The sequence below is a fragment of the Centruroides sculpturatus genome, unplaced genomic scaffold (genome assembly GCF_000671375.1).
Source record: "Centruroides sculpturatus isolate CEXI.00-Female unplaced genomic scaffold, Cexi_2.0 scaffold13, whole genome shotgun sequence".
Classification (NCBI taxonomy): domain Eukaryota; kingdom Metazoa; phylum Arthropoda; class Arachnida; order Scorpiones; family Buthidae; genus Centruroides; species Centruroides sculpturatus.
In genome coordinates, this window is record NW_019384405.1 from 178,933 (window position 1) to 189,609 (window position 10,677).

Genomic DNA, 10,677 nt, shown 5'->3' on the forward strand with positions numbered 1-10,677 from the left:
TATAGGTCGGGATTTTCCCATTATTTGGTCAATCGTCTCCTCGCTGATCGCTATCTTAACTGCTTTATCGAAGGTGTCTGGTTCCTTCGATAGCACCTACCGTTTTATCCTATCGTTTAGACCGCTCATAAATTGGGCAAGCAATCGCTCGTCTTTCTCTTTCGCTTGACACCGTTTGATAATCTCTGTTTCGCGTGCATCGACTCCAGTTTGTTCTATTATTGTTTCCGAGGCGAGTGTTTGTAGTCGAACGGCATACGTTTGCACGTCCTCGTCGCGCTCTTGCACACAAGCGTGAAATTTCTGTACCCTTAAGGAATATGGCTCTTTCTCAAAGCGCTTAATCATTTGTTTCTTAAACTCCTCATAAGTATCGATCTCTTTCATGCGCATATCTTTCCATGCAAAGTCCCTAGCAATGCCGGACAATTTCAGTTTCGCTACTCCCAAGCATTGAGATTTTGTCCAGTTAGTTAATTTAGCGATTTCATCAAGGGAATCAAAGAAGTCTCCTATCCTTAATCCTGTTGTATCTCCCGAAAACGTAGGAATCAAAGGAATCATTCCGGATAGACCCCCTGCTGCAAGCGTACTTCCTCCTGCCTCTCCGCGCTGACGCCCTTGGGGATTTGCGTCACCTCTTGCCTCCATGTATCCCAAATTTTGCTCGAATCTCCCCTAAAATCAATCCCGCTCTGACACCACTGTGACCGCAGGGTCGGCACCTCTTTGGCGCCCTGTCAGGATGACACCACTGTGTCTTGTAGTAGACACAGAAAAATTTTATTGGCCGTTTATTTGGTTACGCGAACGGTCGCGTTATGGACTTCTAGTTCCGGGATGGAGGCGTACCGAGAGAACCAGAGGAATTACACTTTAACTCATCTAGACGTAATACCCGTTTATTGTTCATACTATATACAATCGCAATAGCTATATATAATTGGGTTAATTAACATATCTAAGTTTTTTCGGTTACCCGTATTCCTGAGAGAGAGAGCTCACATATATTTCGCGCGAGGATAAATACCTTGGTTTGAATCGTTGATTAGTCTTGGGTTGAATCGTTGATTTGTCTTCACAAAGTTCTTTCGAACGTTGATACGTTTTTCAAGTAGCACAAAGTTCTTCCTAACGTTGTCGGGCGTAGTCCTTTCGAACAGCGGCGATTAGATGAGTTCCTGGTAGCGACTTATCCGTTTTTGTAAAAAACACAGTGCGCACAAATTTCCAGAGACTGACTCTTACGTATCGACCCCTCCTTTTTATAAAGGGGGTCTCGTTGGGTTTTTTCCACTGCCTTATTAGGACTGTTCTTTTTTCTTTGACCAATAGTCTTTTTCGAGATTTCGGGTGACACATTCGATGTATCATGCTTGACAAGGAACTAAGTTCGTGGGAAAAGATTTTTATGTCTTTTTTTTATGGCAATTTGAAGTTAAATTTTTTTGTCTTTTCCTCCCTTAACAAAAATTTTATTTAACGAATTTATTCACTAAACTCGACTCTCACATTATCCCGGCCTTTCCAAAATCGTGCTTGTTCCCAAAAGAGCAAGTTCGATTTTCACTTTGTTGTATGTCTTCAATTACAATGGGAAAATTTCTCTCTCTCCCTGACAAATTATAGTAACATTAACAAAATGTCGTCATTAAATTTTACAAAAATCGCTCTACTTCCGACATCAACATTATCAATATAATCAACAACTTCCGACAATTTTTTTTTGAATTGCAACGTAGTACAATTGCTTCTCATTCATCTTTTATTTCGACAATTATTTTTCATTCATATTTTTCCGACTATAAATGTTTCTTTTTCGATACTTTCGTACAACCAATTAAAATTTACGATTTACTCTCTCTCATCTTTTGTTTTGTTTTTCGCGGAAGTTCTACGATACGCGTTGTATTTCCTATCTATTAATAGATTTCGATTATCCCCTTTTTGATCAGTTCACCATTTTTTTCGCTTCCTAGTGAGCTGTTGTACTCCCTAATTAATTCTGCTAATGGTCGCGATCAATTTTTTTTTCTGATTTGGTTTCAGTCGGACTTTATTTTTGTGTGTGGGAGAAGAATTTCTTACGGGTATGCGTCTTCGCGGCGGATGTAGCATTGTAGTCAGCATTGTGTCTAGCGTTCTTTGACTTTGTGGCGAGGTTGAATGTTTCGGAAAATTGACTACAGGCAACAATGGAATGCCTAAAATTGTAAGCATCATAGTGAAAAGGATCATTATAGCTTTGAGCAATAAATTCAGGCCTACTGGTTGATTGCTACTTTCGGATTCCGGGTGCTTTTCTTGTTTCTTAGTTGCTTCCGGTTGACTTTGATTGTTCTTGTTTTTTGCTGCTACTTGGGTGGATATAGGAGTTGGTTCCGGTGTGTAATGTCTCTTTGTTTCTAACTTTTTTCCCTTTCTCGTCGGGGGAACTGAGATTGGTTCGTTACCCTTTTCTTCTGAGGATCGTATCGTTTTCTTCACCCTTTTTTTCATCTTTTTAGGAATGTGACTTTTATTAGGTTCTAGTGGTTCTTGATGTCTATCTTTAATTTTCTCTCCTTCTATTACGTTTTCATAGGATCGGACGACTCGAACAACAGCTTTTCTGTTAGTGGTGGTCCTTTTTGCTCGTATCCGGTTTGATTTCTCACTTGGCTCGTAGGGCTCCTGGAAGCTTATTCCTCTTCCATCGGGAAGTATTATTGTTTCGTCCGCCATATGTATACCTAACTTTAAGTCTGTAATTATATCTCTTCCTATTAAGCCGTCGAATGGATACGTGATTCGATCATCGACGATGTAGCATGTGTAATCAAATTGTAGAGGGCCGATTTTGAATCGGAATTCACTTCTTCCGTGTGGATAAATTTTGTGTCCGGTAACGCTCCGGAACGGAATATCTTTTCTATCATAGTCTCTGTGAAGGTTGCCTAATTTCTGAACTAGGGACCTTGACAATAGTGTTACTTCCGAGCTTGTGTCTACAGCTAATTGCGTCTTTGCATCATTGATTTGACAATGTAGTGTCGGCTCTTCATCTAGCTTTCTATCCTTCGGATAAGTTCTTGTTTCATGGAATCTCGAGATTTTGATCTCGTGTGGCTTTTGTCTCTCCCATCTATAATTTTCCTTATTTTCTCGCCAGTTCCGGTTGTTCCTTCTCTCATACCGCTGTATCTGATGTTGAGGTTGATTTGTTCGAGGTCGCCACTCTGTGTCCTTGAACCACCTGTTCTGTTTCTTGTTTGTTTTTGAACTTTAGTTCTTTGAGTTCGCACGCCGCACAGTGGGACCGAATCCCAAAAAGCTGGCCAAAAGTCGAAAAATAGAGTTTAAATTCCGGTAATTTCTAGTCGTGGGTTCGGTTAGATAAGAGTCCGAAGGTAAAATTCTAGACTTTAGCGCCCCCTATCCCTTATACCTGCTATTGTAGTTCAGTTGAAAGGGGACCCTGAATCGCGCTAGACGTGTCATGCAGTAAGCAAAGATTTCTACGCTATATTCAAGAGGGTGCCAAATCTCTAAAAATCAATCGAATTTAAATTTAAAAAATGGAATTTGCAGCTGCAAGTAAGTAGAATATTATTATGTAACACAAAATTGATAATAATACTTTATGTGATAACAGTAAACGAATGATTTGTAGGAAAATGAACGGAAGATTACAACAGGAAATTTTAAACACGTAGAGAAAAGTTTACAAATTCTGTAGAGTTCTGCGACTGGACCGATCGCATGTTGTAGATCGAACTATTATTGAATGAAAAAATTAAAACTAGCTGCAACTAGCTGCAACTGTGTCATTGGTGAGTGTTGTTGCTATGTAAAACATAGTTTTTTGAATTTTGTACATTAATGACGTGGAATGTTTTGCTCTTTTTCTTGNAATTTTTTTTGTCTTTTCCTCCCTTAACAAAAATTTTATTTAACGAATTTATTCACTAAACTCGACTCTCACATTTTATTACTCTTGGACATTTCATTTACAATTGAATATGCAATGAGAGAGACTAATCATTTCTATGTATAAAATTTGTCTATATATTTTATATATTCCCAAAATTTGTAAAACAAAAACACCAACTTGAATGATTTAATATTTCAAAACAAGTTTCAAAATTTCTGAATGATGATGATGCAACTTTAACATAAAATCAATGATAATGCTGGATAAATACAGGGTGATTCAAAATTCACAGAAATTTTAAAAAATTAATAACAAACTATTTACAGTAAGACCATGTGGTTTTCACAGAAATGCTTAGAAAAAAACAGGATTTTTTTAGGTTTAATAAAAATTTTAGTACCAAAATAGTTAATTCTTGCCATAGATAGCATTGTAAAATCTGAAATCATTTATAAATTAGTTAAAGTAAGAATAAAATGATAAAAATGTTCTAGCTCTAGTAACTTCACAAATTATGTAATCTTATCAAGTGCCATTTATGGCAAGAAATGTAACTACTGGTATTTTGATACTAAAATTTTTTTACACAAAAAAAATCCAGTTTCCTTCTAAGCATTTCTGTGAAAACTGCATCTTACTGTAAATAGTTTGTCGGTTATTATTTTTTAAAAATTTATGTGACTTGAATCACCCTGTATTTTTGTTCAAAATTCAAATGACTATGTCAAACAAACAGAATTTTAAATTATCTTCTATATTATTAAGTTAATAAAATTTTAAAAGTTATTTAAACATACATTTTATTAATATCACATTATTTACATGCAGAAATTTAGTTTGTTTATTGCTGTTTTGATTCAAATTATTTCAAATCAGTACAAGCTTGGAATTATTGAAAGAGAATCAACCTTCCTATCATTTTATATTGTATTTTTATTTCATAAAATAATAACAAACACATTTTTTTAGCATTAACAACAATTATTTATTTACATTTACAATCACACTTGACCATCAGATCCTAATGAAATTACTTAAAAACAAATCTGTAATATTATGACATGAAATATACAAGTAGCAAGCTATTTGAAAGATTGGTCATGTAACAAGCTGAATCCAGCACAACAGAAGGAAATGGATTCTGTTGTATGAATTATGTATGTAGTCATGTAACACATTTTGTAACAAAAATATGGTCCACCATCAAAAATACAGGACTAACAATTATAAAAAATTAAACAGTTACATGCTGGAAACTTATAAATGCAATTGCTACGAAAATACCATGGTTTGATATTATTTGGACCTGGGATAATCAATATTCTTTTACAAAAATGGTAGAAAAAAAACTATATATTTTTTTCTTCTTTAGAAAGCTACTTTGCCTCTTCAATGTAATGTATATCAGAATAGACCTGCTATATATATATTTTTATATATATTTATATGTATGTGTTTGTGTGTGTATGGGTGTATATGTGTGTATGTATGGGTGTGTTTGTATGTGTATGTGTGTATTTTATCTCAGCAATGATTTCTGTATGAAAGTCAATTGGCATTATGTATTAAATCTAAATTTATCAATTTTCTGCAAAAAACTTAAGTACTCTGTATTTCGCTTTCTCTCAGATATCTTTTTTAATATCACTGTATCCTTTACGGAAATGAAACTGAAGAATCTGTCAGACATATTATACCTTTACCAAATATATAACTTTGGTAACTGAAATAATAAAAAGATATTTAAGATTTAAACAAAATAAATGAAAGAATGTGGTTTGCTTTATCTCTTATAACATATAAACTGTACATATTTAAACAATAAATTCACCCAAATAATAAATTAATAAAAAAATTCAAACTATTACAAAATAATTCATCATACAAAAATCACAATATAAATGCTTAACCTCATGAAATTCCAAAAATTCTGTTCAAATAATTTATCTCACATACAGTTTCATCACTGATAAATGACAATATTTTCCAACGTCAGAAACACATCACAGATGTCAATTAGCATTCACATTTACTTATACCACTGATTTTATCAGAAAACAGGTAAAGAGTAACTTCCATTATCTTTGGTAGTCTCAGGCTCAGAAGTTTGCAGTTGTTCCATTAATGTAGTTGCCATTGCAATATCTGGAATGACTTCATTTAACTGATGATCTATACAACAACTTGCTGAAGAAATCTGAAAAATGAATAATATTGATAAGAATTGACATAAATATTTAACATTGGGAAAATATCTCTATTTAAAATAACAGCTAGCTTCATTATTTCTGTTTCATTCATTAGAGAAACATAAGAATTACTTTAAAATATCTAATTTACAAGGTAGTGTAATTTATAGATAAAAATCAGTAAAGTTTATTCATTATGTATAAACTTATTAAAAATGTTTTACATTATAAATGAAAAAATATTTAGTGTTAAATGAACTAAACTGTTCTTAAAACTGTTTAGAAACTTTAGGGGTAGTTTAGTTCACTTAATAGAACTAAACAGAATTTGAATAATTTTGATGTGGAAGTTATACAAAACACAAAATAAAGTAAGTATTTTTTTGAGTAGAATCAATATGTATAAAAGAAAATCTTTAAAACTTTGTCATGATTGCAAATTCTCAACATATTTGATTTTTTAAACATTTTTGTTCATTGATTCTGAAGTCAAATCACTAAGCCTGAGTTTGAAATAGCAATTATATTATTGATTATTATTTATATTTCTATTAGTAAAATGCATTTCCTGTACTTTCAATTACTCTNTTAGTTTTTTTTTACATCTTTTATTACAGCCCACAAATAATTCTGCAAAGTATGAAACTTAAAAGCGAATTAAATAATTTTACATTACATGCCTACATTAACAAATACAATATTTTCGAAACGTTGAAGTTGATAAAGCACGTAGCAAGAATGACATCACTCATGAAAAGATATGCTAGCTACGATACTAAGAAAATTTATTGGTTTCACTTATGGAATATATATGGTATATATGTATGGAATTCACCTATTTTATGTTAATTTTCTTTTAATTCTTCCTATAAGCTAAGTGAAGAAAAAACTAAATTATTTTAAAATTTCAATTTTATTATATATAATTACAATTTACTGTGTATATATATATATATATATATACAGTAAATTGTATTTTAAAACAAGTCAACAAGGAAAATATTTAAAAGAAATACGAAAAACAAGGATATGATGAATATAAGAAATGAAAACAAGAAATATTTTAAAAAATTTTTTCGCCCTGTGGGCACTTAGTGGGCCTTTTTTAACAAGCCAATTAAATCCTGAGTGCGCATCATCTTTATCGTGTTTTCCACAATAAAATATATACATAGGAAAGAAAAATTTTCTTTTAATCTACGTGTTTCCTTGTCTCGGTATAATAAGTCTGATATTAAAAACTGCAGTCTCAGAACCATAATACATATAATACTGAATAATCAGATAAGAATCAATTCCCAAAGATTTTTAGTAAAGATTAAAACTAGTAAAAATACTGTACAGCACATATGAATTTTTTAATAGTCAATTCCATCCGTACAAACTATTGAAAAATTAAATTAGCGTTAACTTAATTTAACTTTGTTTATACAGTACATCAGAACCGAAATACAATTTAATTACAAAGAAAGGGCGAGAAAAATACTATCCTGATTTGGGCTATAAGTAAATTAATTCCTTAAAGTCAATTTTTTTCTAAACCATAAGTCTATCAATAACAAGAATCGCCGATTACAATTTTATTAATAAATAATGATGATTTGGCATGATGATAATTTATATTATCGCATTTTCGCATTTAATTTTTCTCAATCTTTCACGAAATTCAGAAAATATCATTTGTATTTGTTTAAGACTTTTTATTTTTAGTATTGAAAAATATTTAATTTATTTGTAATTTTAGAAAATCCATTAATTAAGAAATTTCTGGCTTTTGATAAATGTAGGATGTTGTGTGATAAGGTAAATTTGTTTTATTATTTATTTTTTGCCTTGGTAACTAAAATTTAATATACCAAATATTGTTTCTACCAGTATTTAATAGCAATGGTTTTTATATATTTTAAACGGGCAATGTTAGATGTCGAAGAATATTCCGAAAAAAATTTTTTTGCCGCTTTGTAAGTAAATTTTATTAATGTTTTTGCATACATCAATTCTATTTATTTAAATTTTAAAAATTAATTATTTTGTATAGATATTTAGCGCATGATATGGAAGAAGATAATGAATATCTAAAATTAAAAATATTAGCTTGGCTCTTAAGTCAAAATACAATACAAACATTATCAGAGTTTTTTAAGAGACGAGATAATTTATGGAAATTAATGAAGTATAGATGTCTAGTTAGCAGGAAGAGTTGTGAAGAAGTAAAATTAAATTATTATATAATTTTGTAGTATTAATAATTTCTAGTTATATACATACATGTATTTTATTTATTAAATTAGATTATGAAAATATTTCCAATTCACAGTATTTGGGAACGTCAAAGATGTGAAAGTCACGCTGGTGCGTTTAGACAATATTGAAGACATTTAGAGGATATTTCGAAATCTTTAAATTAGTAAAATACAGTACAAATAAACCTTAAAATAATTTTTGCCCATAAAATAAATATAAAAATATTTTAAAAATTGTAAATGATATCAATTATTTTAAAATTTATCATAATTTATTTATATTTTTATGAAAAATTAATATCTATTTAACTGGTGTTTAATTGTTTTTAATGTAATGTTAACAATATATTTTTCATTTATTATGAATAAATTTTTTAAAAATTAATCTTTCTGAATAAAATATTGAAAACATTAATTTTAAAATTATTGTATTTAGAAGACAAAATTTATTATCTATCAAAATTTTGTTTTCTTCGTTGTTTATTAGCACTTTATGAATTTTTTTAACTCTTTCTTTCTGTGGGCAATGAGGCTTGATGAAAAGCCTCATTGCCCATTGGTTTCGAGGAGGAGCAGATGGTGAGGAATAGGGCCCGACATATCCGGGAAGAACCGCCCATAAAGAACTTTCTGAGGCCTGCCTGGATTCGATTCTGGGTCCACCAGAGTGGCAGGCTAACACTTAGGACCTTGGGCTAACACCGCTCGGCCATCCGGCCTTAATAATTTAATTAAAACTAAATTCTATTTTAATCTTAAAACTGTAAAACAATTGCTAATTATACGAAGTAAAAGTTTACTTATCATTGTCTCATTTAGTACTATGAGACAAAATATGAAGCAACGAAACTTTCAAAATTTCTGTTCTGAAAACTGAAATTTCAAAATTTTCAAAACTATTTCAGATTTGATAAAAGTATAGACAAATATAATGATAATAATCATTATTTCTAGTTGAATTTGTGGACATTTCAATTTTTTATACGACTTTTATAAAATATAATACAATCTATATTTTAGAATTAATTCAATATTAATCGAAAGCTGAATTTGAACTATTGCCAGTATCCAGAGAAAGATATTAATATATCCCGAACGACGGGCGAATGGCTGGATGGTTAAACTATCAGCCTACGGTTCTGGGGACTCTGGAAACGAATATTGACGGGGTCGAAAAATTCCTGGGGTTTTTCGAAGAGTGGTCAGTTCCTGTGATATGTTGGGTCCTCTCCTTCATCCCCAGCGTGGGCCTACCTGAACCTACCATAGGTTTGGAAAAAGCCCTCTTAGTGCTCTTAGGATGGAATGATTTAAAAAGGAACGTCAAGTCTATGTAGACTTCATTTTTCTCGTCTGAAAATATAATTTTCGTCCAACTATTTTTAAAGATGCTTTTCCTTATCGTAATCTCTTCTAATAGATTTGAGATCCATTGAGTTAAAGCTTTCTTATTTTATTGCATTCAGCAGATTTCTTCAAACTTAAACTTTAAACAACAGGGAAAACAGTGGAAAAACTATCGTTAACCTAGACATTTGCCTGCTAATCTTTATACCGTTACTTTTCTTTGGTAGTGGCATAATTTTTAAAAATAAGGGAAGCATTTAAAAATTCTAATCGACTAATATTTGAATACAAGCTGGTGACATACATATGATGTCTGATGGAAATCCAATGGAAGTAGAAATATACCATTTTACTTGATAAAAGTACTATATCTAATGTGTTTATTTATGCAAAACAAAAAGCAAAATTAAATTTTTTAGTTGCATCACTATATCAAATACGTCTTTTGAATGTCCAGTCGTTTTTGTTACCTGATTAAATATCTTTCATTACAATATATATCGATTATCTTTATTCTCTACTAACAAAAATTATAATAAATATTTTTGATAAACGAATTAGCGATATTATTCTGCTGCAGCGATGTCGTGCTATCCGAATCTAGTAATCTTAATATTACAGATTTATTTGAAGTGGATTTGTGAAAAAAGTCGCGCCACAAAGTGGAAAATAGGGAAAGAATTCGTTTACGGCATGTTTTTTATTGGCATTGTATCTTCGTAGTTTAGTGACTTATCACAAAATTTCATTGCAATCGTACCATCTTATTTTTAACAGTTTATGACAATAGTTTCTTATCTTGTTTGTTTTCATTGCCATCTTTACAGAGTAATACTTTAATATAAAATATACTGTAAATATCTTGTCTACTTAGTGAGCAGTCATGCCAGGGCAGTGCCCTGGTATATTTTTAAACAGGGCAAAGACCTCAAGACTGTATACCTCTGCAAAAAAAAAACAAAAAAAAAAAAAAAAAATTCAGTAG

At 31.1% G+C, this 10,677-nt stretch overlaps 2 protein-coding genes across 3 annotated transcripts in view; one reads left to right on the forward strand and one right to left on the reverse strand.

The window, feature by feature from the left end:
• Positions 1–4,873: 4,873 nt before the first annotated feature.
• The window catches only part of LOC111618808 (BTB/POZ domain-containing protein 7-like), a 58,139-nt gene continuing 52,335 nt past the window's right edge, over positions 4,874–10,677 (reverse strand). Inside the window, exon 8 of the mRNA XM_023360379.1 lies at positions 4,874–6,110. Coding sequence (XP_023216147.1) covers positions 5,964–6,110 — 147 coding nt within the window. The 3' untranslated portion in view covers positions 4,874–5,963. The remainder of the gene's footprint in view (positions 6,111–10,677) is intronic.
• LOC111618810 (speedy protein A-like) lies at positions 7,828–8,583 on the forward strand. Of its 2 annotated transcripts, none has more exons than XM_023360381.1 (4): positions 7,828–7,905; positions 7,978–8,063; positions 8,141–8,312; positions 8,394–8,583. In XM_023360381.1, the coding sequence occupies exons 1-4, from the start codon at positions 7,891–7,893 to the stop codon at positions 8,472–8,474; spliced, it is 354 nt and encodes a 117-aa protein (XP_023216149.1). In that variant the 5' UTR covers positions 7,828–7,890; the 3' UTR covers positions 8,475–8,583. The 2 variants fall into 2 exon arrangements, with proteins under 2 accessions (XP_023216149.1, XP_023216151.1); XM_023360383.1 differs by having other exon boundaries at positions 8,420–8,583.